The sequence below is a fragment of the Octopus bimaculoides genome, chromosome 6, assembly GCF_046866305.1.
Source record: "Octopus bimaculoides isolate indiv1 chromosome 6, ASM4686630v1, whole genome shotgun sequence".
Lineage (NCBI taxonomy): Eukaryota > Metazoa > Mollusca > Cephalopoda > Octopoda > Octopodidae > Octopus > Octopus bimaculoides.
The window spans coordinates 109,458,224-109,480,354 of NC_142933.1; the positions used below are offsets into that span (position 1 = coordinate 109,458,224).

General features: G+C 38.3%; 1 protein-coding gene across 1 annotated transcript in view; it reads left to right on the forward strand.

The window, feature by feature from the left end:
* Positions 1-22,131, forward strand: part of LOC106870442 (dedicator of cytokinesis protein 3) — a 272,055-nt gene that overhangs the window by 160,196 nt on the left and 89,728 nt on the right. The window contains 15 exon segments of the mRNA XM_089354408.1: positions 2,306-2,465; positions 3,700-3,797; positions 5,080-5,166; positions 5,953-6,053; positions 8,709-8,790; positions 9,579-9,631; positions 11,526-11,634; positions 12,725-12,911; positions 13,190-13,317; positions 15,886-15,978; positions 17,482-17,580; positions 18,714-18,808; positions 19,766-19,844; positions 20,600-20,700; positions 21,814-21,872. Of these exon segments, the coding sequence (XP_089210534.1) occupies positions 2,306-2,465; positions 3,700-3,797; positions 5,080-5,166; positions 5,953-6,053; positions 8,709-8,790; positions 9,579-9,631; positions 11,526-11,634; positions 12,725-12,911; positions 13,190-13,317; positions 15,886-15,978; positions 17,482-17,580; positions 18,714-18,808; positions 19,766-19,844; positions 20,600-20,700; positions 21,814-21,872 (1,531 nt within the window).

Below are 22,131 nucleotides of genomic sequence, written 5' to 3' on the forward strand. Positions count from 1 at the left end.
TGCTAGCATGGGTTGGATGATTTGACTGAGGACTGGTGAAACCAGAGGGCTACACCAGGCTCCAATATGATTTGGCAGAGTTTCTACAGCTGGATGCCCTTCCTAACACCAACCACTCAGAGAGTGTAGTGGGTGCTTTTACGTGTCACCCGCACGAAGGCCAGTCAGGCGGTACTGGCAATGGCCACGCTCAAGAATGGTGCATTTTATGTGCCACCCGCACAAGAGCCAGTCCAGGGGCACTGGCAACGATCTCGCTCGAAAGTCCTTACCTCAGCTTGAATTCCACCAAGGTCAACTTTGCCTTTCATTTTTTTCGTGATCGCTAAAATAAGTACCAGTTATGTACTGGGGTCAATGTAATCGGGCTTATCCCCTTCCTCGAGCTTGCTAGCATTGTGCCATACTTTCACACCATTAATCCCCGCCTGTCATGCAGGAGACCTGGTTCGATTCCCCGCCAGGGAGACTTGTTATTACTTGCGGTGCCCCAACATAGCCACAGCCTTAGGGCTGAAACACATAACAGAATATTGTGTGTGTGAGCAGATTTAGCAGATCATCACCTTCATCATCATCATCGTCATTGTCATCGTCATCGTCATCGCCACCACCACCACCACTTACACTGCTTGCATGGATTCCTGTGACTCTCTATCGCCATCCAATTCTATTGTCTTTCATACTTGGCAGGTGAGAGCAATTGCAGTTGATGTTGTCACAAATCTGCTTAATACCGGTCTCTGCATCTCATCCTCTGCTAGCTCTTCCTTGTGCAGGCTCTCACAAAAGAGCTTCACTAACAACTTCATCTGTAGCTCTCCAGCAATGCCCTGTGAATCTTATTCCATGCTCCTTGTTGTCTGTTACTGCACAAAGGTTCCCATTCAATCGCTTATTGGTCAGGCAGTCTCTCCAGGTGACACTGAAAACCAGTCTTAGCATGCGAACGTAGGCTCCACTCTGTCTTCTTTCCAATTTTGAGAGAAGGGTCTATGTAATGTAGACACTCACAAATTGGTAAAGCCTGGGATGCCATGATCCAGTTATCTCTAGTGTGGCAATGTAGACTTCCAGGCAGCGAGCTGGCAGAAATGTTAGCATGCGGGGCCAAATGCTTAGCGGTATTTTGTCTGTCTTTACGTTCTGAGTTCAAATTCTGCTGAAGTTGACTTTGCCTTTCATCCTTTCGGAGTCAGTAAATTAAGTACCAGTTGCGTACTAGGGTCAATCTAATTGACTGGCCCCCTCCCCAAAGATTTCAGTAGAAAATAATGTAGACTTCTAGACATGAAAAGGAGCCTCTCTCAAGCAACCATTCCCTATGTCCTATTGTGTTTAGGAGATTGAATCTTGAAAAGAAGCCCACCGCGTATGTGTTTCTGTGCATGGGTGTATGTGTGTGTGTGTGTGTGTGTTTCTGTCTTAAACATGACATCATACAAGTGGTGTTGTTCATTTGCAATACCCTGTGAAAACATTTCCTGACCAGGGGAAAATGTTACTTCACAAGGAAATAAGTGAGGGTTGGTGACAATTGGAGAGATTGGATAGGGTTGAGGGGTGACAAGTTATGCAGATGAGTCTGAAAATAGGGAGTGGAGATAGCTGATAGAGCAGAAACGGGGTTGAGTTGGAGTGAAGAGTTGCAAAATAGACAGTATTAAGCCATGATGATGCTACTGTTGATGATGATTTGCAAATTAATGTTTCATCTGTTTTTGAATCATTTTTTTTTGAAAGAGAAAAGTGGGCAGGGTGGGGTGGGGGTTTAGTTCTCTTAATTGTTTCAGTTACTTCTAAACTGGTGCAATTTATGCTGTAGATGTTATAAATTGAACTTCTATTGATGTCTGCCCGAACTAAAGAGGACCCTCTGAGCCCCTCTCATCCTGTTTCAGTTTAAATAAGATGGGTTTGCATTTACTGAGGCCCGTGATAGTTCCCCTCTGCTGAATACAATGAGTGAACCTGTTTTCTTAATACCCCAGGAGTCGATTGGGGTACCCAACTTCCAACTAGGGTCGCTTTCATGTAAGCAGGGAAGAGTTTAACTGCTGGGAAGAAAGGTTGTTTATATGATGTAGTGAGCCCATATTAGTTTTGGCCCTCTATCTTTCTCTCTCTCTCTCTCTCTCTCTCTCTTTCCTCCCCAAAAGTATTTCTTTTGGTTCTGCTTATAAGTTTGTCTTTGTTTCGTGTCCTTTATTGGTAATTCTTTCTGTTTTGAGGTATTTTTAAGAAATTCAATCATCCTAACATTGTCTATGTAACAAAATACCACTACTTTTTCTCTCTGTTTCAGTGTGATACCCTTGTAAATTTAACCTGTATGGATTATTTAAATCTCCCACAAAGTCCTTCGGAAACCTCTCTTTCATCTGTGTCAGCCATCTACCAACGGAATTCCAGAGACACTTTGACCATCAGTTCCTGCCTTTGTTCCACAAAGTTTACACAAAACAGTAATATAGAACTTTACCATTTTTTTCCAAAATTGTATTTATTTATTCTGTGAAGTTTCCAAGAGTGGACCTTAGAAGACTCCCTGTTTTGGTGACTTTTTTGTTGTTAGAATTTATACCATCATTTTTACTGCTCACAGGCTTCTATTCATGTAACCCCACATTGTACCAACCCTAATGTCTTTTGTAAGCCCTAAATGGTAAATAAAAGAAGCATTATTGTTGTTTTTTTGTCTGTGCTAATGACATTGTGAGAGTCTGTGCAGCAGGAGATGACTAAATTCAGTTTCTGTGACTTTTTTTAATATTATCTATTTATTTTGTAGCTTAAATCAGTGATTTCCAAAGTGGGTGGTGGAAAGAAGAAAAATGGGGCAACCAAAATGGAGCAATAGTTGTAAAACAAACAAAATAAAGGGTTAATTAGGTTAAGACTTATTTGTGAAGTGTTGTTGTTTTGAATTTGCTGCAGAAAATGGTTTGTGTCTGTGATGGTGAGTGGGTGGGGTGGTTGGAATGTGGTCTTAGAACCAAGGGGGAAGCAGCCTAAAAATTATCTTGTCCTTATTGTAAGCATCTTATCCTAAAAAGTGTGGTTAAGAGTTTTGCTTCCCAACCACATGGCTCCAGGTTCAATCCCACTGCATGGCAGCTTGGGCAAGTGTTTTTTTTTTTATCACTTATAGCCCTGGACTACCTAAACACTCATGAATGTATTTAGTAGACAGAAACTGAAATTTGCAATCTGGATGCTAGGTTCATTCTCACTTTGTAGAATCTTGTGTAAATGTTATTTTCCACACCTTCAGACCAGTTCATATCTTGGGAGTGAAACTGGGTAGATGGAAATTGTACCGAAGCCTATTGAATGGATTGTAATTAAATGTTTACTTTGACGTAGTTTCTATGGCTGGATACCTTTCCTAATACCAACAACTTTACAGGGTGTACTGGTGCTTTTCACATGGCACCAGTTCGGTGGGTGGGGTTGTTACGTAGGACCAGCACCACTACTCAATGCAGGGTTGCCAAGTAGCATGCAAAGCAAGGGCCTCCCTGCTAAGAGAGGGAGAGCAGTCAAGAGAAGTGGTTGTAGCTGCTTGAGAATTATGTTAAGGGTCCACCGGCCTCTTTCTTGATGACCCTAATGTTGTTTATATTGAAGCCGTTGAATCTGGTGAAATAATTTGTTGTTTCATTTCTTTGTTTTGTTTTGTTTTTTCTCAATTTGCAGAAGATCTCCTTGATATATTGCAATGGCGAATGAAAACTGACAAAATTGAACAAAGTTTGGAGAAGCTGATGAGTATTAATGGAAGAGATATTGTCAGGGTAAGCAGAGAGCTTTTCTGTAAAAGTTTTGTTTTTAAGATATTTCTCAGTTGTCAGAGCAATTTGTAAAGCATCACTGCTCCAAACATGGAATGACACCCCCCTCTCAAAAAAAAAATAATGTTGGATTATTATCATGTCATCATCATCACCATCATTTAATATCTGCTTTTCATGCTGGCATGGATTGGATGGTTTGACTGAAACTGGTAAGCCAGAGAGCTGCACCAGGTTCCAGTCTGATTTGGCATGGTTTCTACAGCTGGATGCCCTTCCTAATGCCAACCACCCTGAGAGTGTAATGAGTGCTTTTTATGTACCACTGGGATGGGTGTCATTTACATGACACTGGCAACGGCCACAACTATAATTTCCCTTGGTTTGACAGATCTTCTCAAGCACAGCATATCACCAAATGTCTTGGTCACTTGTCATCACCTCCATTAAACCCAACATTCGAAGATTGTTCTTCACCACCTCGTCCCATGTCTTCCTGGCTCTACCTCTTCCACAGGTTCCCTCCACAGTTAGATATTGACGCTTTATGCAGCTATCCTCATCCATACACATCCCATGACCATACCAGTGCAGTCGTTTCTCTTGCACACTACATCTGATGCCTCTTCTGCCCAGTTATCCTCTCAAGATATGCTCTGTCGTACATGCACACTGACATTGCACCTCCAGTGAAGCATTCTAGCTTCATTTCTTTCAAGCCTTCACATGTCCTCTGCAGTCACAGCTCACGTTTTATTGCCATGTGGCATGGCTGTTCGCACACAGGCACTATACAGTCTGCCTTTTATTCTGATGTTCTGAGTTCAAATGGTGCCAAGGTTGACATTGCCTTTCATCCTTTCGGGGTCAATAAAATAAGTACCAGTTGACCAGATGGGGGTTGATGAAATCAACTTAACTCCTCCCCTGAAATTGCTGGCCTTGTGCCAAAATTTGAAACCATCATTATCATCATCATCATCAAGATGATGAGATAGCAGAAATGTTGGCACACCGGGCGAAATGCTTTGCGGTATTTCGTCCATTTTTACGTTCTGGGTTCATATTCTGGCAAAGTTGACTTTGCTTTTCATAAGTACCAGTTGCATACTGGGATTGATCTAATTGGCTGCTCCCCCACAAAAATTTCAGGCCTTGTGCCTTGGATAGAAAAGATTATTATTATCATTATTATTATTATTATTATGATTATTATTATTATGACCATCTAAAGATTTACTGTAGTAGTACAATATTATTATTATAGCTTATTGTTTATTTTCAGTATTTACATGACATCTTGGATGCTTTGTTTGACATGTTCTATACAGAATCTTTGGAACAATATAATCAAGTTGTATTTGATGCCTTGGTAAGTAAAGAATATGTGAACTGAAATAAGTAAAAGACGTGTGTGTGTGTGTGTGTGTGTGTGTGTGTGTTTGAGTTACAAAGAATCTGTATCCAATGATTATATGAAAAAAAACAAAACAAATTCAATGTTGATATCTCACAAATGTATTAATCTATATTTTAGAGTTGAGGAATTATGTACCTTATCTTCAATGGATGGATATTTGTCTTCACCTTGTTTGTTGTTATCACAACATTTCAGCTGATTTGTTCTCCAGCCTTCATCAGGTGTTCTGATAGAATTTCAAACCCAACCCTTTATTTGACTAATAGGGTACTCTGTTTTCGTTCCTAAGGTATTCTTTTTTTACTGATGTTATTTTTTGTTGATATATTATTTCCCAAGTCCCTGCCTGGGATTGAACTCAGAATCTGAGGGTTAGTAGCCTGCACTTTCATCCACTACACTATATGCTATATAATGTCAACAAAAAATAACACCAGTAAAAAAAGAATACCTTAGGAATGAGAACAGAATACCCCATTAGTCAAATAAAGGGTTGGGTTTGAAATTCCACCAGAACACCTGATGAAGGCTGGAGAGTACACCAGCCGAAATGTTGTGATAACAAACAAGATGGGGACACCTATCTGTCCATTGTAAATAATGCTCACAAATGTACTTCTAAAATAGGTTTCTGCTTTTTGTTTTCATGTTCATACCTTATGTACTGGAATGTAGGAGTTGGGTGTACTCGTGTGTCTGTATCATTACCATTCACTTGTCTTTTTTTTTTTTTTACAGGTCCATGTTTTTTATTTGTTAACAAACCGTACATTCAAGCAATATGTTCCTGGCTTCCAGTCATATCTCACTGACACTTTTTCCTCATCATTAGTGTACAGGTAAGTTATCTGTTTCACTTTGAAAGCTCCTTGCTTCCACCTTCAAATGGCCGTTACATCTCAATATTTATTCTTCATTTCATTTCTATTACAAATGTTGCTGCCAAATATTTAATTCTTCAGAAGTGGTTGTCTGCTTAAAAAGTTCACTTTCCAATCATGTTGGTTCAGGCTCAGTCCCATTGCATAGCAACTTTGGCAAGTGTCTTTTACTGTAGCTCCAGCATAGCCGAAGCCTTGTGAGTGGATTTGCTGGGCAGGAACTGAAAGAATCCCATCATGTGTATGTTAGCATCTCCTCGTCTTGACATTATGTGATAGTTATGAATGAACGTCACCAGTTCCCAACCTTCCATAAAAACATGTCTGGCCATGAGGAAATATTGACTCACTTGGAAACTGTCTTGTGAGTAATTTTGAGGGTAAATCTGATATGTTTGGCTCTGTGGAATCTATTCTGGCAGTCGATCATCATCCTTTAACGTCTGTCTTACTTGCTAGAATGAGTGGGATGGTACCACAAGAGCCGGCCAGACCGAAGCCTGCACCAGGCTTTTGTGACTGTCGTGGCAGGATTTTCACAGTTGGATACCCTTCCTAACATCAACCACTCAGCAGCGTAGACTTAGTGCATTTTACATAGCACTAGCACAGGTGAGGTGAGTAGTGCTTTTTTATGTGGCACAAGCACAGGCGAGGTCAGTTTTGGCGAGGTTTTTACAGCTGGATGTCCTTCCTAACAGCAACCACTCAGCAGAGTGGACTCAGTGCTTTTTATGTGGCACAAGCACAGGCGAGGTTTTTACAGCTGGATGCCCTTCCGAACACCATGGGAAGGGATATTCAAGTCAATGCTAGAAGTGAATACTAACAACTGTTTCTATGTCTTGAGATGCTGGAAGTGTGAGTGAGTGATGCCATGCAGTTTGCCAGACACCGTCAATTCATCCAACCCATACCAGCATGGAAAACAGACGTTAAATTATGAGGGTTGATATTCTGTACATTGAGATGCTAGAAATGATTGATTGATTGATTATTTGACAGTCTCCCATTCGTTACATCCATTGTTTAAAAAGCAAAACACTTCAAAGACACTCAAAGCGTCACTGAAAAGCTTTCGAGAAGAACTCTGACCCCTTAGGAACGTGAATACAATGTTACTCTGTCTGGCGAAGCTGTACCAACAGAAGTGCCACCTCCCACGTACAGAACAGTATTGCAAGGGGAAGAAAGAAAAAAAAAAGAAAATGCAAACTACGGAAGTCGAGGACCAACTTCTTGCCTTCAGTCTCCGCAGACCACCAGTTCCCAACCTGTGGAAGAACCTTCTGTTCACACATTGGACAGATTGGACTCATTGACCACAGCTGGACACACACGGCCCTGTTGTCTTCTCCCATGCAATGTCATTGGCAACAGCGACAACCAAACTAATAATAATAATCCTTTCTACTATAGGCACAAAACCTGAAATTTTGCGGGAGGGGAAAGTCATTCATATTGACCCCTAGTACTTGACTGGTATTTAATTTATCGACCCCCAAGAGGATGAAAGACAAAGTTGATCTTGGCGGAATTTGAACTCTCAACTTAGTGACAGAGATGAAATACCACTAAGTATTTTGCCCAGTGTGCTAATGATTCTGCCAGCTGCTACCCCAATAATAATAAGAACTCTTTCTACTGGAAGCACAAGGCCTGAAATTTGTGGGGAGGGGGCTAGTCGATTACATCAACCCCAGTGTTTCTCTGGTACTTAATTTATCGACCGTGAAATAATAATAATAACAATGATAATCCTTTCTACTAAAGGCACAAGGCCTGAAATTTTGTGGGTGGGAACTGATTGCTTTGACCCCAGTTTTCCACTGGTACTTAATTTATCGACCCTGAAAGGATGAAAGGCAAAGTTGACCTTGGCAGAATTTGAATTCAGAACGTAACGACAGATGTAATACCACTAAGCATTTGGCGATCATTCGATAGTAGTGCGCTAATTGCCAACCAGTAGTCAGCTCAGTAGTTGGCTTTCCCTGCTGATTGTCAACCAGTAGTCAGCTGATCAACATGTCTTTGTTTACATCAATTCAGCAATTTCCTTAAAGAAAGAGGGAAAGTCAGCAGGTAGCAGACAGCAGGCACTTGATTTCTCTCTCTCTCTCCCTCTCTCTCTCTCTCTCTCTCTCTTAAAAACACATGTCACTTATCACTCGCTTTCTCTCTCTATCTCTAACCCTAAGTGACATGTGTTTTTAAGAGAGTGTGAAAGAGATGGATAGAGAGAGAGTGTGAAAGAGATGGATAGAGAGAGAGTGTGAAAGAGATAGATAGAGAGAGAGTGTGAAAGAGATAGACAAAGAGAGAGTAGGGGGAAAGAGAGATAACTGGCATGTGTTCTTAGGGGATGGGTTTCCCTGCTGTCTGCTACCTAACAGATCAAAGCTGTCACTGACTAACGTCTGAACGATTGTCAAACGATTGTCAAACGATTGTCAAACTGTTTGGCATTTAGAGAACTTGTACCGAAGGATCGCCAAGCATTTTGTCCAGCATGCTAACGATTCTGCCAGCTCACCACCTTAATAATAATGATAATAATAATAATAATGATAAATAATGATAATGATAATACATCTGTTGTTTCTATTTCAGACATCTTCTGCTCTGTTTGAAAGGGAATCTTGATAAAATCATCAATGGGAGTCAAGACAGAATATTAAAAGAGATGTTAAAGGTGATTCTTTTTGAGCTTTTTTTTTTGTCTTTTTCTTTACTCTTTCTATTTAATGTTACTTTCTGGATTCCCTCTTATTTCTTCTGTAGGGTTTATACTTATGTCATATGTAAACCCTTGTGTAGCTGTATGGTTGAGAAGCTTGCTTCCCAGCCATGTGTTTTTAGGTTCAATCTCACTGCATGGCACCTGGGGCAGGTATCTTCTATCGTAGCCTTGGGCTGACCAAAGCCTTGTGAGTGGATGAGTGGATTTGACAGATGGAAACTGTGTTGAAGCCTGTCATATATAGTCGTAGCTGATACTTGACAACCCTGCTGGTGTTACATAAAAAGCCCTCAGTACACAATGTAAAATGGTTGGCATTAGGATGGGCATCCAGCTGTAGAAGCCATGCCAAAACAGACAACTGGAGCCTGGTGCAGCTCTGTGGCTTGCCAGCTCCAGTCAAAATGTCCAACCCATACCAGCAAGTTCAGTACAAACGCTTTGACACTGAGAATCGAAATATCCAGAACAAATGCTACAAAAAATTTCATCTGATGCTTTAACTACTTCAGTATTCAACCACATTGGGGTGGACTTGATTATATTGACTTTGGGAGGGTGAAGTCAAAGATGACTTTGGTAGAATTTCAACTCAGAATACAAAGAATTGGAACAAATACCATAAACCATTTTAACTGATGCTTTAACAATTCTGCCAATTTCTTGTCTCAGAATTTCTAATCTTCTCTTATTCTAGAGATTATCTTTGTTAAAATTTCTCAACAATTTCTATTTTTTAGGTGTTTAATTACTTGTTCCAGTTTATTGTCCAGTCCAAACTGTTATTCAACAGGTAATCAATTAATTAATATCTATATTTAATGTCAGATTGTTATTGTTCTAACATTAAAGAGTATTATTTAGGAACAAAAAATATGCAAATGTATTTTATTTGCCATCTATTTATTACCTAGCTGACTCCCCTCATAGTTCCACTGTCTCCCCACCACAATCCCCTGATATTGGTCATGTCTCTACCATTGTTCACCATTCCTTACACTCACCTCTACCTCTACCCACTTGTCATGCTCCTTTCACATTCCCATGAATTTACCCAGCTGGCCACCCTGTCTGAACCTCTGTTCCATATGCCTTATATTCACTTTGTACCTTGAAGGTACACCCTGACACATTATCACCACCACCATTTTTCCCCTTTCCAGCTGGGGTAACCATGTACTTCCTCTACAGCAAGACACTTTTTCCAGCCTCCCTCGTCACATGGTACAAAGCCACCTTCTTCGATATTGCCACCCCATTCTTCCAATGGTTCTTGTAATGTGAGTTACTCAGTGACCTCACTAGTGCTGGTGCCACGTAAAAAGCACTCTCGGAGTGGTTGGCATTAGGAAGGGCATCCAGCTGTAGAAACTATGTCAAAGTAGACATTGGAGTCAATTAGATATATTTGTTGAAATAACTGATTTGAACAGATATCTCTAATTATGGGAAATTAGGAAATTCACATGCATGACCTAAAATCGTATGTTTGTCTTTGTCTGTCTGTCTGTCTCTATGTCTGTCTATTTGAGTCTGTCTTATTCAATGAAAAATAAAAAAAAAGTCAAATATTGAGTTCTATTTCTCCTATTGGTTCTACCAAATTTGTGTGTCTGTGTATCTTTATTTATTGGGATAGGGTGGGAGTGTTGGGTAGTTGCATGAAGCAGTGATGGAAAATCTGCAAAGGTTAGACCGATTCAAAATATGTTTGCAACAAATTTGAACTCGTACAGATTTTTTCCTGCAGTTTTCTGTTGAGAGAAAAGTCTTGTTTGAGATAAAATGGGTTTGGACACTATAGTCAGCTCAGAGTGCCCTCTTTTCTACTGGTGAATGCATTTTGAATTCTTTAGTTCTTCTCTCTCCCAGATACCAAGAGAGTTACCACTCTTGATAGATAGATATATATATATATATATATATATATGGGAGAATGTATGAAAAAACAACAACAGACGAGGACAGGTGGTGTAAATAACAAAAGGATGTATTAGTATGACGCTCGGGAATACGGAAAGTCTTTGACGTTTCGAGCTACGCTCTTCAACAGAAAGAATACGGAGACAAGGAGAAAAACACGGAGAAAAAAAATTGAATAGTGTTCAGTCAACGGTCAATCATAATAATGGCTGACCGGAAGTTAGAAATTCTTTTTTCAGGAGAGCTAAGAAAAGGGGGAGATAACAAATGGTGATCGAAGAACGAGGGGCTGTGTGTGTGGGAGATAGAATGCTGGTGATCTTGACGTATGTAGTGTGAAAATGGGGAAGGGAGAAAGGAGTTGGTCAGTTGTAGTGTGTGCGTGGTGTGATGCAAGGGTATTGGTGTGATGTGATGCAAGGGTATTGGTGTGATGTGATGTGAGGGTGTTGGGAGGTGGGGAAGGCATGGGTCGAGTGTGGGTTAGGCTGAGGGTGGGGTAGAGGTAGGGGTATATATATATATATATTTTCAATAATAATAAAGGGTAAAATTAATTAATTAATAATTTTACCAAGTAGTTCGGTATGTTAAAATAACCTGATGAGGATAATACATACATATTGTGTATCAAGATGTTTGTACATTGATTGTTGGTAACATTTGATATTTATTACTGTATGACTTAGTGTATGGAATATTGTTTCATGTTGACAGTAAATGTATGCATTGTTTAAAAACGAAATGCCTTTCTTTTATTTCAGAGCATACACTGTTGAAAGATCTGATGACTTCCCTCAACTCATATATTTAGTTTTCGAAAAAATGGGGTACCTTGTATCGTTAAATCAAGATAACTTGTCAAGTTGTCAGGTAATATCAACGTTTTATTTATATCAAATTTCTCATTCATTGATTGTGCACATATAGTAATACTTCATCATTTAACATTCGTTGTCCATGCTGGCATGGGTTGGACAGTTTGACTGGGCTGGCACACTGGAAGGCTGCACCAGGATTCAGTCTGATTTGGTATGGTTTTCTATGGCTGGAATGCCCTTCCTAATGCCAACCACTCTTAGAGTGTAATGGGTGCTTTTACATGCCACTGGCATGAGTGCCATTTGTGTGACACCAGCATCTGCCACAACTGTGATTTTTGTTGGCTTGATGGGTCTTCTTTTCAAGCACAACATAATGCCAAAGGTCTTGGTCATTGCCTCCATGAGGTCCAGCACTCGAAAGGAACTCTGATATTAATATTCTAACTATATAAAGCCATTTAGCTACACACCTTTACATATAGATATATACTTTTATTCATCATCATCATTGTTTAACGTCCGCTTTCCATGCTAGCATGGGTTGGATGATTTGACTGAGGACTGGCGAACCAGATAGCTGCACCAGGCTCCAATCTGATCTGGCAGAGTTTATACAGCTGGATGCCCTTCTTAACGCCAACCACTCCAAGAGTGTAGTGGGTGCTTTTATGTGCCACTGGCATGAGGGCCAGACAGGTGCGCATTCTCTCCTGATGACCCCATACACTTGCTGGCTTACGGTAAGTGGAGTTCTCGACTGGCAGCACTTGCATGTGCAAGTTGTTTGCAAAACATTTTATTATGATTAATGATATTGAAAATATAAAAAAAAACGAGGCTAAGTAAATTAATGTGCTAATGATTTTAATGAATTAAGTATTATAACATTGATGTGATATGTACTGTATATCTACTTTTGCACCCCGCTTTGTATGTATATATGTATGTGTGCGTGTGTATATATATATATATATATATATATATATATATATACACACAGAGAGAGAGAGAGAGAGAGAGATAGAGACACACACACCTGCCACAATACACACACACACACACACACACACACACATTGTCTTATAAGAATTTCCAAGAGAGTAATTGTTTTTCTTTTTGTTTTTTCCTGTCTGTTTCAGATCTTACTGCTGAGCAACATCCCCAACACTTATAATTCCCTGTTAAAACTGCTGAGTAAGAAAGATGTGACAATATATGTTGTCAATATCATCAATTTTATGCCGAAAGAGCTCTCAGAGTCCCTGTTTAGCAAGAAATTAGAGTTCCTTCACGAAACTCTCAAAAGTGAACTAGTCACTGATAGAGGTAAGTACCATCATCATCATCATTGGTTTTGTACATAGTGTTCTTCTAGAGAACGTTTAAGAAACCGTAAGAAAATTATGTGTTTGTTTTATAATTTGAGATTACATAGAAAGTATTTGACTTAGGATATGGGCAGTTCCCATGAGCACTATTCTTTGAATTTCTGCCATTTTGGGGTTTCCTGCTATCTGAGCTAGGTAGCAATCAGCCCTTTTTGCTATCATTCCTATTATTATTATTAATATTATTATTATTATTATTATTATTATTCTCCTTAGATTCTCGAATGATGCTGCTGCCTCTCTGTATGTCTCAAATCAAACGCTGTTTCATTGCGAAGCAATTATATTCCCTGGCTACAACCATTTTAGGTGATATCCTTTGCTTCCTCCATTCACTAAAATTAGTAAGTATCCTTTATTTTTATATCCTTTTTTTTGTTGTTGTTTATTTGTTCCATGTTGTGTAACACATTTAGAGACAAAACCTCAATGCTCATCTCTTGAAATGAAAAAAGAAAACTCTGCATGGAGGACATTGCTTGATCAATTTTTACTCTTTTGTTTGTTCCAGTCACTGCCCTGTGACCATGCTGGAGCACTGCCTTGTCAAACAAATGTCATCCCCAGTACCTTTTTTTAAGTCTTGTACATATTTTATATTTTTGTCAAACCACTTATATTTATTGGGATGTAAACAAACACTGTTGTCAAGAGGTGTTGGCTGGGCAAACACAAAAATGCATGCTCTCTCTCTCACACACACACACACACACACACACACACACACACACACACACACACACACACACACACACACACACACACACATATGATGAGCTTCCATACAATTTCCATCTACCAAATCCACTCAGGAGGCTTTGGTCAGTCTGAGGCTATAATAGAGGTCGCTTGTCCAAGCTGCTGTGTAGTAGGACTGAACCTGTAGCTATGTGGTTATAAAGTTCACTTCTTAACCACACAGCTACACCCGTATAAAACTTCTGATATTTGTCCTCATCTTGTTTGTTGTTAACAACATTTCTGCTGATATACCCTCCAGCCTTCATCAAGTGTCTTGGGGAAATTTCGAAACTGGATTCTCATTCCTAAGGTATTTTTTGATGTTGTTATTGTTATTATTATTATTATTATCATTATTATTATTATTATTATTATTATTCAGGTCACTGCTTGGAATCGAACTTGGAATCTTGGGCATATGGCATAGTGGTTAAGAGCGTAGGCTACTAACCCCAAGATTCCAAGTTTGATTCCGGGCAGTGACCTGAATAATAATAATAATAATAACAGCAACATCGAAAAATACCTTAGGAATGAGAACCCAGTTTGGAAGTTTCCCCAAGACACCTAATGAAGGCTGGAGGGTGTATCAGCCGAAATGTTGTGTTAACAACAAACAAAATGAAGATAAATATCCGTCAAATGTAAATAATGTCCACAATAGGTGTTGCTAACTTTTGATTTCAATCACAGTGAAAATGGATTTTGCAATGAAACAAGTTTGTGAAGCGAGCACTTCATCTTGCAAATGAAGAAGGCCTTGACTCTTTTGCAATTGAGGAAATTATTAATGATATTTGTTCATTGGACAATGAGTTTACTCTTACACCAGCAGTGATGCAGGCAATCAAATTGGTGGATGAGATGAGGAGAGTAGTGATCTGCTTAAAGAAATAAAGTAGTTGAGAGGATAGGCCTATCATTGTTATTCTCCTGAATTGTTTTGTGATTCTGTCCATTTAAGTTTTCCTGCAATGGTTACTCTTGAGCTGTGTCTGCAATTATTTATTTTATTTTGTTCAGGGGCCCAACTGGAGGGAAAAGTTAGACATAGGGGCCCAGGTCTGAGAGGATTAATAATGGCAGTTATTTTACTAAATTCTTTATTATTTTGAAAATCAATTGAAACAAATGCAGAAATATGCTAACAAAAGGATTTTAAAAAAAGAGTTGTTTCTGAAATCCATTTTCTCATGCCTATAATGTTAAAATTATAAAATTTAGATGAATCTGGATGTCAGCTTGAGATTTTCATTAGAACCTGTATTTGGTGTTTATTTTGCTTGAGTTTAATTTAGTTGTTGTTGTTATTATCCAATTCCCAATCATTAACAGTTATTCCTTCCTGGAACTGCCTCTGGGTCCTGGGACATGCCCTCTTCATACTCCTATCCTTCCTAGAGCAAGCTGCTGGCTTCTTGCTGCTTGTACAAGCGTTGGGCAAAGACTACAGTATATTTTCCAAATGGACTCCTTTACTTAAGATCTGAATGCTCCCCTTGTTAACCATCGCAACAGAGATGCTGTACGGTTATTCTTTTAAATCCTTCTCGTATTGTCTCTAAGATGCAGAAAAGAGTAGAGAAGAAAATGTAATAAAGAAAGATTAATAGAAGTAGAGGCAGTATACAAAGGTATGGAAAGAGAGAAAGGGCAAGAGAGACTGCTTACAAGGAAACAGTAGAAGAAAAGAGATGCAAGTGTAAGACATTAAAAGATAAGCCTTTGTCACAACGAATAAAATTTGTTTCCTAATTAACATATTCTTGAAATCTTCAATAATAAAAGAATTTTGAAAATTATGTTTTGATAAAAAAATTAATTGGAATTATAAGAATTTTCTAGACAGTGTTGATTTTAATAATTGCATTCTTTTATTAGAAATTCCATACAACTAATAAGCAGCTTTCTTATTAAAATATAGACACACACACACACACACACACACACACACACACACACACAAACCTTGATTGGAACCGTTCTAGTTTTCAGTCCTCTCCTTCTCTAAAAAATCTCCTTCAATGTTATTCCCTCTAAACATTTTTCATTTGTTTGACCCTTTTTCTGTCAGACTTCTTTTTTTATGACTTCAGTAATTTCAATTAATTTCTTAATTTAATTCTTGTTTTTAATTGTTTTAATTGTCTTCTTGGTTTATTCCATTTCAGAAAGATCCTGACTCTGTGTCTGAAGAGATCCGTATTGTTATAACTGCAATTTTTCAAGTAGTGTTAAGAGCTATTGATGTTTATGATATTTCCGTGAGTATTATTATAACAATCTCTTCTTTTGTAAATGTGAAGTGGTGGTCTTCCTTCTTAATCTACTCAGCTTTTGAAGTTCATAACGTCAACACTAAGCACATATTTGATGAACCACAGCTGGTTGTTTTGGATAAAGTTTCATTTGAAAGCTTTATTCCAGCTGTTCCCAACTTTTTTACTACTGAGAATCCATTTTATTTTGATAAGTTTTCCCACTGACCTCCAGTACTACCTTTTCAGACTACCAGGGGTCCATGGGCCACAAGTTGGGAACTATTGGTTTATTCATTTGTAGTCAGACTGCCTTTAAAAAGAAAAAAGACAAAATGGTCATAATTTGCATGCTTTAAGTCCATTCGATTTGGGTTAAACAACAACGATTCTTTGATTTCTTTGACATTACCACAATTTCTCTGGCATTACTACCTGTAATATTTTAGGGGTAAAATGGATTAATTGTGTGTTGTCTCTTTAAATAAATTTCTTTGAATTAATATACCCTGATTCGTCTGAAATCTATGAACTTTGGTAAGAAAACTAGACGTAAATACCATATTTTGTGTCATGGAAGACACATCTTGACTTTGGAAATGTAATTCTAGGAAAATATTTTTCACACATATCAACGCCCCATCCATATAATTGGGAGGTGATAGCAGAAGTATACTAAATGCCTGTTATCCAACAAAACTGGCAGACATAGCATTGAAGTGCTTGTCAAGAGGTGTTGTTTGGTACTTGATGTTGGTGGAAAACGTCTTTCTAGGACTGCATGTAAAAATAATTAACAACACTTGGGAACAATTAACTGAAGCTTTATTTACCGCACACAATGATTTCTGTGTTGGTCTTTGAATGAAAAACAAGGACATTGACTCACATGGTGGGGTGGGGGAGAGCCATACTGCCAGGATCTATGACAATTTAACTGGTATATAGCAATCTGTATCTGGCCTATTCATTGATGGCAAAATCTGTGTCTTCTAAACAGCCATGAGAATGGAGACGCATCAAATGACTGTCTCAACATTCCTGAGTTTCCCCCACAAATCCTACTTTCACAATGAGAAAGTTCTAAAAAGTTGAATCATGTGGATTTGGCTTGACACTGGTTGGTTGGTTTAATTGGCCTATCATGTGAAACAACAGTGGCTTAGCCGTGATGTTTACTTGGCTATCCAGTGATCCGGTTTCAAATCAGCTACATACTCATGTCAGTTTTTGAACAAAATCATCAGATATTGATTACCTGTCTGGTTATTTGCTGCCAGGTATTATTGTTGTACACAACACCATGTTCTGCACTTTTACTCTCTTGTAATTATCCATGTGACACACCATACTGCTTGGACCACATCCAAAGTGTGACTTCCAAACCACTGACTACAGTTTCAAAGGAGATTTTATTTTGGATTTACACAGCTACCCTTTGTTTTCTTTGCTTCTTGCAGATTTTTCATTTCATTTAAGCTTTTGTCTTTTGTTTTTTTTTTTTGTTAGGGTGCTGTTGTTAGCTGTTTTGTTGAAATGTTGAGAATCATGGATGATGATCACTATACTGCCTTATTTCAAGCTTATGCTCAAGGGATTCCTCTAAGGGTCAGTATCTCTTATATTTTTCAAATCCTTATTGTATATATTATATAGAAATTATAATTACACACGTTTTCGTACACTTTCTGTTACAATATGTGTAGGCACAGGTGTGGCTGTGTGGTAAGAAGTTTGCTTCCCAACCACATAGTTGCAGGTTCAGTTCCACTGTGTAGCAACTTGGGCAAGTGTCTTCTATTATAGCCTTGGGCTAACCAGAGCTGTGTGAGTAATTTTGGTAAATGGAAACTGAAAGAAGCCCATTTTGTGTGTCTGTGTGTGTGTGTGTGTGTATACACACATACACGATGAGGCAGTCTCAGGTGGGTTGGAACCAAAAGGGTTAGACTTTCCACTAAGGAATATGTCTTTCAACTGATTAACCCTTTTATTACCATATTTCTGACCAAATGCACATCACCTTTGATTCAATTAATTTTTGAAAGTAATGAAGAATTTAGTAAAATTGCTTTGTCATTAATAATCAGGTATTTGGAATATAAATTAACATGGAATTTTGATGGAAGGTTTTAATTTAGATCCCTTTAAAACAGGAAATTTATCTCATAGAACTAAGGGTGGGCTTGAGGAGATTTTTTTTTTCAAAAGAGTCAAGTTTCCAGCTTATTTTTGCATGTTCTTCAAGGTGTTTATTTATCAAGTACTCAATGTGGTACCCAAGTGAACCCTGAACTTTGATTAACTCTTTAGCATTGAAACTGGCCATTATCTAACCAGAATATTCTAGTTGAAATTTACAGAAAAACAAAAAATGAAGACAGGTGTGTATTAGTTTGATGCTCAGGAAGGTGAGAAAGTCTTTTACGTTTCGAGCCTACGCTCTTCAACAGAAAGGAACACAAGGAAATACAAAGAGAGAGAATAAGATTATTCTACCTGTTCTGTGTTCAAACTGGCCAGATCTGACCTGTCACATGTCCTTCTAAAAATATACAATCACATCATCGAAATCTCAAAGCCATGAGATAATGCATGATTAATTCAGAGCAATATGAATAAATAAGCATTACATTTGGCAAAGTTACCTGAATGCTAAAGGGTTATATATATAAAAGTTGTAAATCACAATTATTTCTTTGTTTTATAGGAATTACATTTTTACTTTTTTTGTTTTTCAGGAATTTCTAAACATGGTCTTAGTTACATTTCATAATTTAATCAATTTTGACACTTTCCCCTGTGATTGGTCTGTCATGCGAATGGTTATGAACAAGTAAGAATTTTGTTTTGAATTTCTCATTATTATTATTGTGATATTAGAAGAATCTGATTTTTGTTATCAGTGAATTGTATGGTCCTTGTTGTACTAAAAACTTGATCTGTTCAAGCCTTTGTTATAGACATTTTGAGTGTACTGTCTGTCATATAGATATGACAGATTATTGTTATTATTATTTGCAAGAAACGAAGCCAGTATGCTCTGATGGATGTGTAATGTCAGTGTGCATACTCGATAGAGTGTAAGTACCTTGAGAGAAAAGTTAGACCTAAGAAGTATCAGTTGTAGTGTGCAAGAGAGATGATTGCGCTGGTATGGTCATGTGGCATGGATGGATGAGGATAGCTGTGTGACCAATTAGCAATACAGTTCTATACTTAAGAGATGAGGAATTATGTTCATTATTTACATTATTTACATTTGACGGATATTTGTCCTCATCATGTTTGTTGCTAATACGTTTCAGCTGATATACCCTTTAGCCTTCATCAGGTGTCTTGGGGAAGTTTTGAACCTGGGTTCTCATTCCTAAGGTATTTTTTGGTGTCGTTATTGTTGTTGTTAATATTATTATTATCATCATTATTATTCAGGTCGCTGCCTGGAATCGAACTCGGAATCTTGGGGTTAGTATCCCACACTCTTAACGACTACATCATATGCCTGTGGGTATATGGCGTATTGGTTAAGAGCGCGGGCTACTAACCCCAAGATTCTGAGTTTGATTCCAGGCAGTGACCTGAATAATAATAATAATAATAATAGCAACATTGAAAAATACCTTAGGAATGAGAACCCAGGTTTGAAATTTCCCCAAGACACCTGGGGAAGGCTGGAGGGTATATCAGCCAAAATGTTGTGTTAACAACAAACAAGATGAGGACAAATATCCGTCAAATGTAAATAATGTAAATGTCATTACTTATCTAATGTTTTCTGTTATCGTTTCAGTGTCATATTGACTTCAATTCACTATTTTGCTCGTGCTCTGTCTGACAACTTCTTACTGGACAGCAACTTTGAATACCAAGTAAGTTTAGTGAAACATTTTCTGTTGCTTTTTTTCAGCTTCTGTTAAAACTCCAGTTTTCTGTCAAACAGTGCTATGAGCTGAATTATGCAATCCTATGCTACAATATTATGGAGCAACCTGCTAGAAATAGCAGTCAAATATTTCTCAAACTGTATTCTATTGTGAGTTTTTTTTTTTTTTTTTTTTGAAGGAAGGATATATTGGATAATGCAATCTAAGATAAATTGTGTCTGAGAAAGACAGGATGGTCACAGTTGGAATGTCTTTGAGTAGCAATCTACTTGATTAGACTGACTTGGGGCTGAATCCAAAAATGCTTTCTTTAAATTTGATCTCAATATCTTTGAGAGGTGATCTTTCTAGTAGATCAGTGGTTCCCAACCTGGGATCCATGGATACCTGGTGGTCTGCAAAAGTAGTACTGGGGGTCCGTGAACTAAATTCAGAATTTCATATATATAAATATACATAAGGATAAGCATATCAAAAAGGGTCTGTGGGAAGACTCATTGAAATAAAAGGGTTGGGAACCACTGTACTAGATCCTTCATGTACTTGTAGAATCAGTGCCTTGTCTACCCAATGGCACAGGGAGGTGCTAGCAGTAGGAGTTCCTGATTTTGGTGAGCAGAGAGCTTGATAACCCAATCTTTCTGCCATTCCTTTGTCACAACAGACGAACTCAAAATAACCGAATTGGGGATGGATGGAATTTTTTTTTATTTCCAATGTATTTCTGTTTCTATTTTCAGCTCTGGAACAATTACTTCCACCTGGCTGTTAGCTTTATAATTCAACCAAGTCTTCAACTAGAGAATTTTTCAATAGCCAAAAGTCAGAAGATAAAGGAAAGGTGAGGAAAGGGTCTTCTTTGTCACCACCAACAGTTTCTTCTTTTCCTTTCTTCTCTTCTCTTCCTTCCTCCTCCACTTAGCTTGAAAACAGGAGAGGGTTTTCAAGCTAACCCTCTCCTGGTTTAAGAATTCAGAATAGAAGGAATTTTTCTATGGCTGGATGCCAGCCATAGAAAAGCTGCTTCATCAAATTCCATTTGACCTGTACAAACATGGCAGAGTAGACATTAAAACGATGATGATGAGGGTGATGATGATGCTGTGTGTGTGTGTCTCAACATCATAGGATAGTTGTAAATAATTGTCCCCATCATACAAGCTGAGCCCCTCATTTCCAGTCTTCACTAGAAATGTGTCAAGCCTCAGGAAAATATTACTTTACTTGGAAACAGGCGCAGGAGACAAGAAAAGCATAGAAAATTTGCCTCAATGAATTCCAATCATGGAGAAGTGGATGATGATGATTGATGAAATTAAATCCACCAATGTCTCGACTTGGTTTCCAGAAGTTTATCCACTTGGTCCTTCATGCTTGATATACCCCTAAGTATTCTCTTTTACAACCATCACATATGAATTCCAGCCTGCAGCTTCCATCATAATTCAACTTATAGTTAGTCTGTCCTTAGCAAGACACCCATATCTGTTCCCTCTGTACCTTAAATCTCTTGAGTGGCACAAATCCACACTCCCATCAGTTCTACTCCTCCTCACTCCAAGTTGAGGCTGTTTTCTTTTGCAAGGTACTTGATAACCCTGTTGGTACTAGTACCACATAAATAGCACCAGTGCTGGTGCAATATAAAACGCACTGGTGAGGGTTCCACATAAAAAACCACCCAGCACACTCTGTAAAGTGGTTGGCATTAGGAAGGGCATCCAGCCATAGAAACCAAGCTAAAACTGACAATGGGACTTGGTGTGGCGCTCTCCTTGGCCTTGCTATCTCCAGTCAAACTGTCCAACCCATGCCAGCATGGAAAACGGACGTTAAGTGATGGTGATGATGATTAGTTTATCAAACTCATCTGAATCACATAAAGCAAATTAAAGATTTGAAATTTCTTACCATTCTTCACTTTACTGTTTTTGTTTGTTTGTTTTTTTTTAAGGTACCAAGATATGCGAGTTTTACTTGGATTTCAAGTTCAAACACTCTGGCAGGACCTTGGTAAGTTTTAGGACATTCAGAATTTTTTAAATCAAATTTTTAAATAATTTTTTTTAATATATTTAAAAGACAATGTTGTGAGTTGTATAGTGATAACTGACCAATTTGATATGAGTTGGAGAATTGAAGGTTCTTCTCATTGTTGCTGTTCTTCAGATTCTGCCATATATAGTGCGGGCATGGCTGTGTGGTAAGAAGCTTGCTCCCAACTACATGCTTCCAGTTTCAATCCCAGTGCATGGCACCTTGAGCAAGTGTC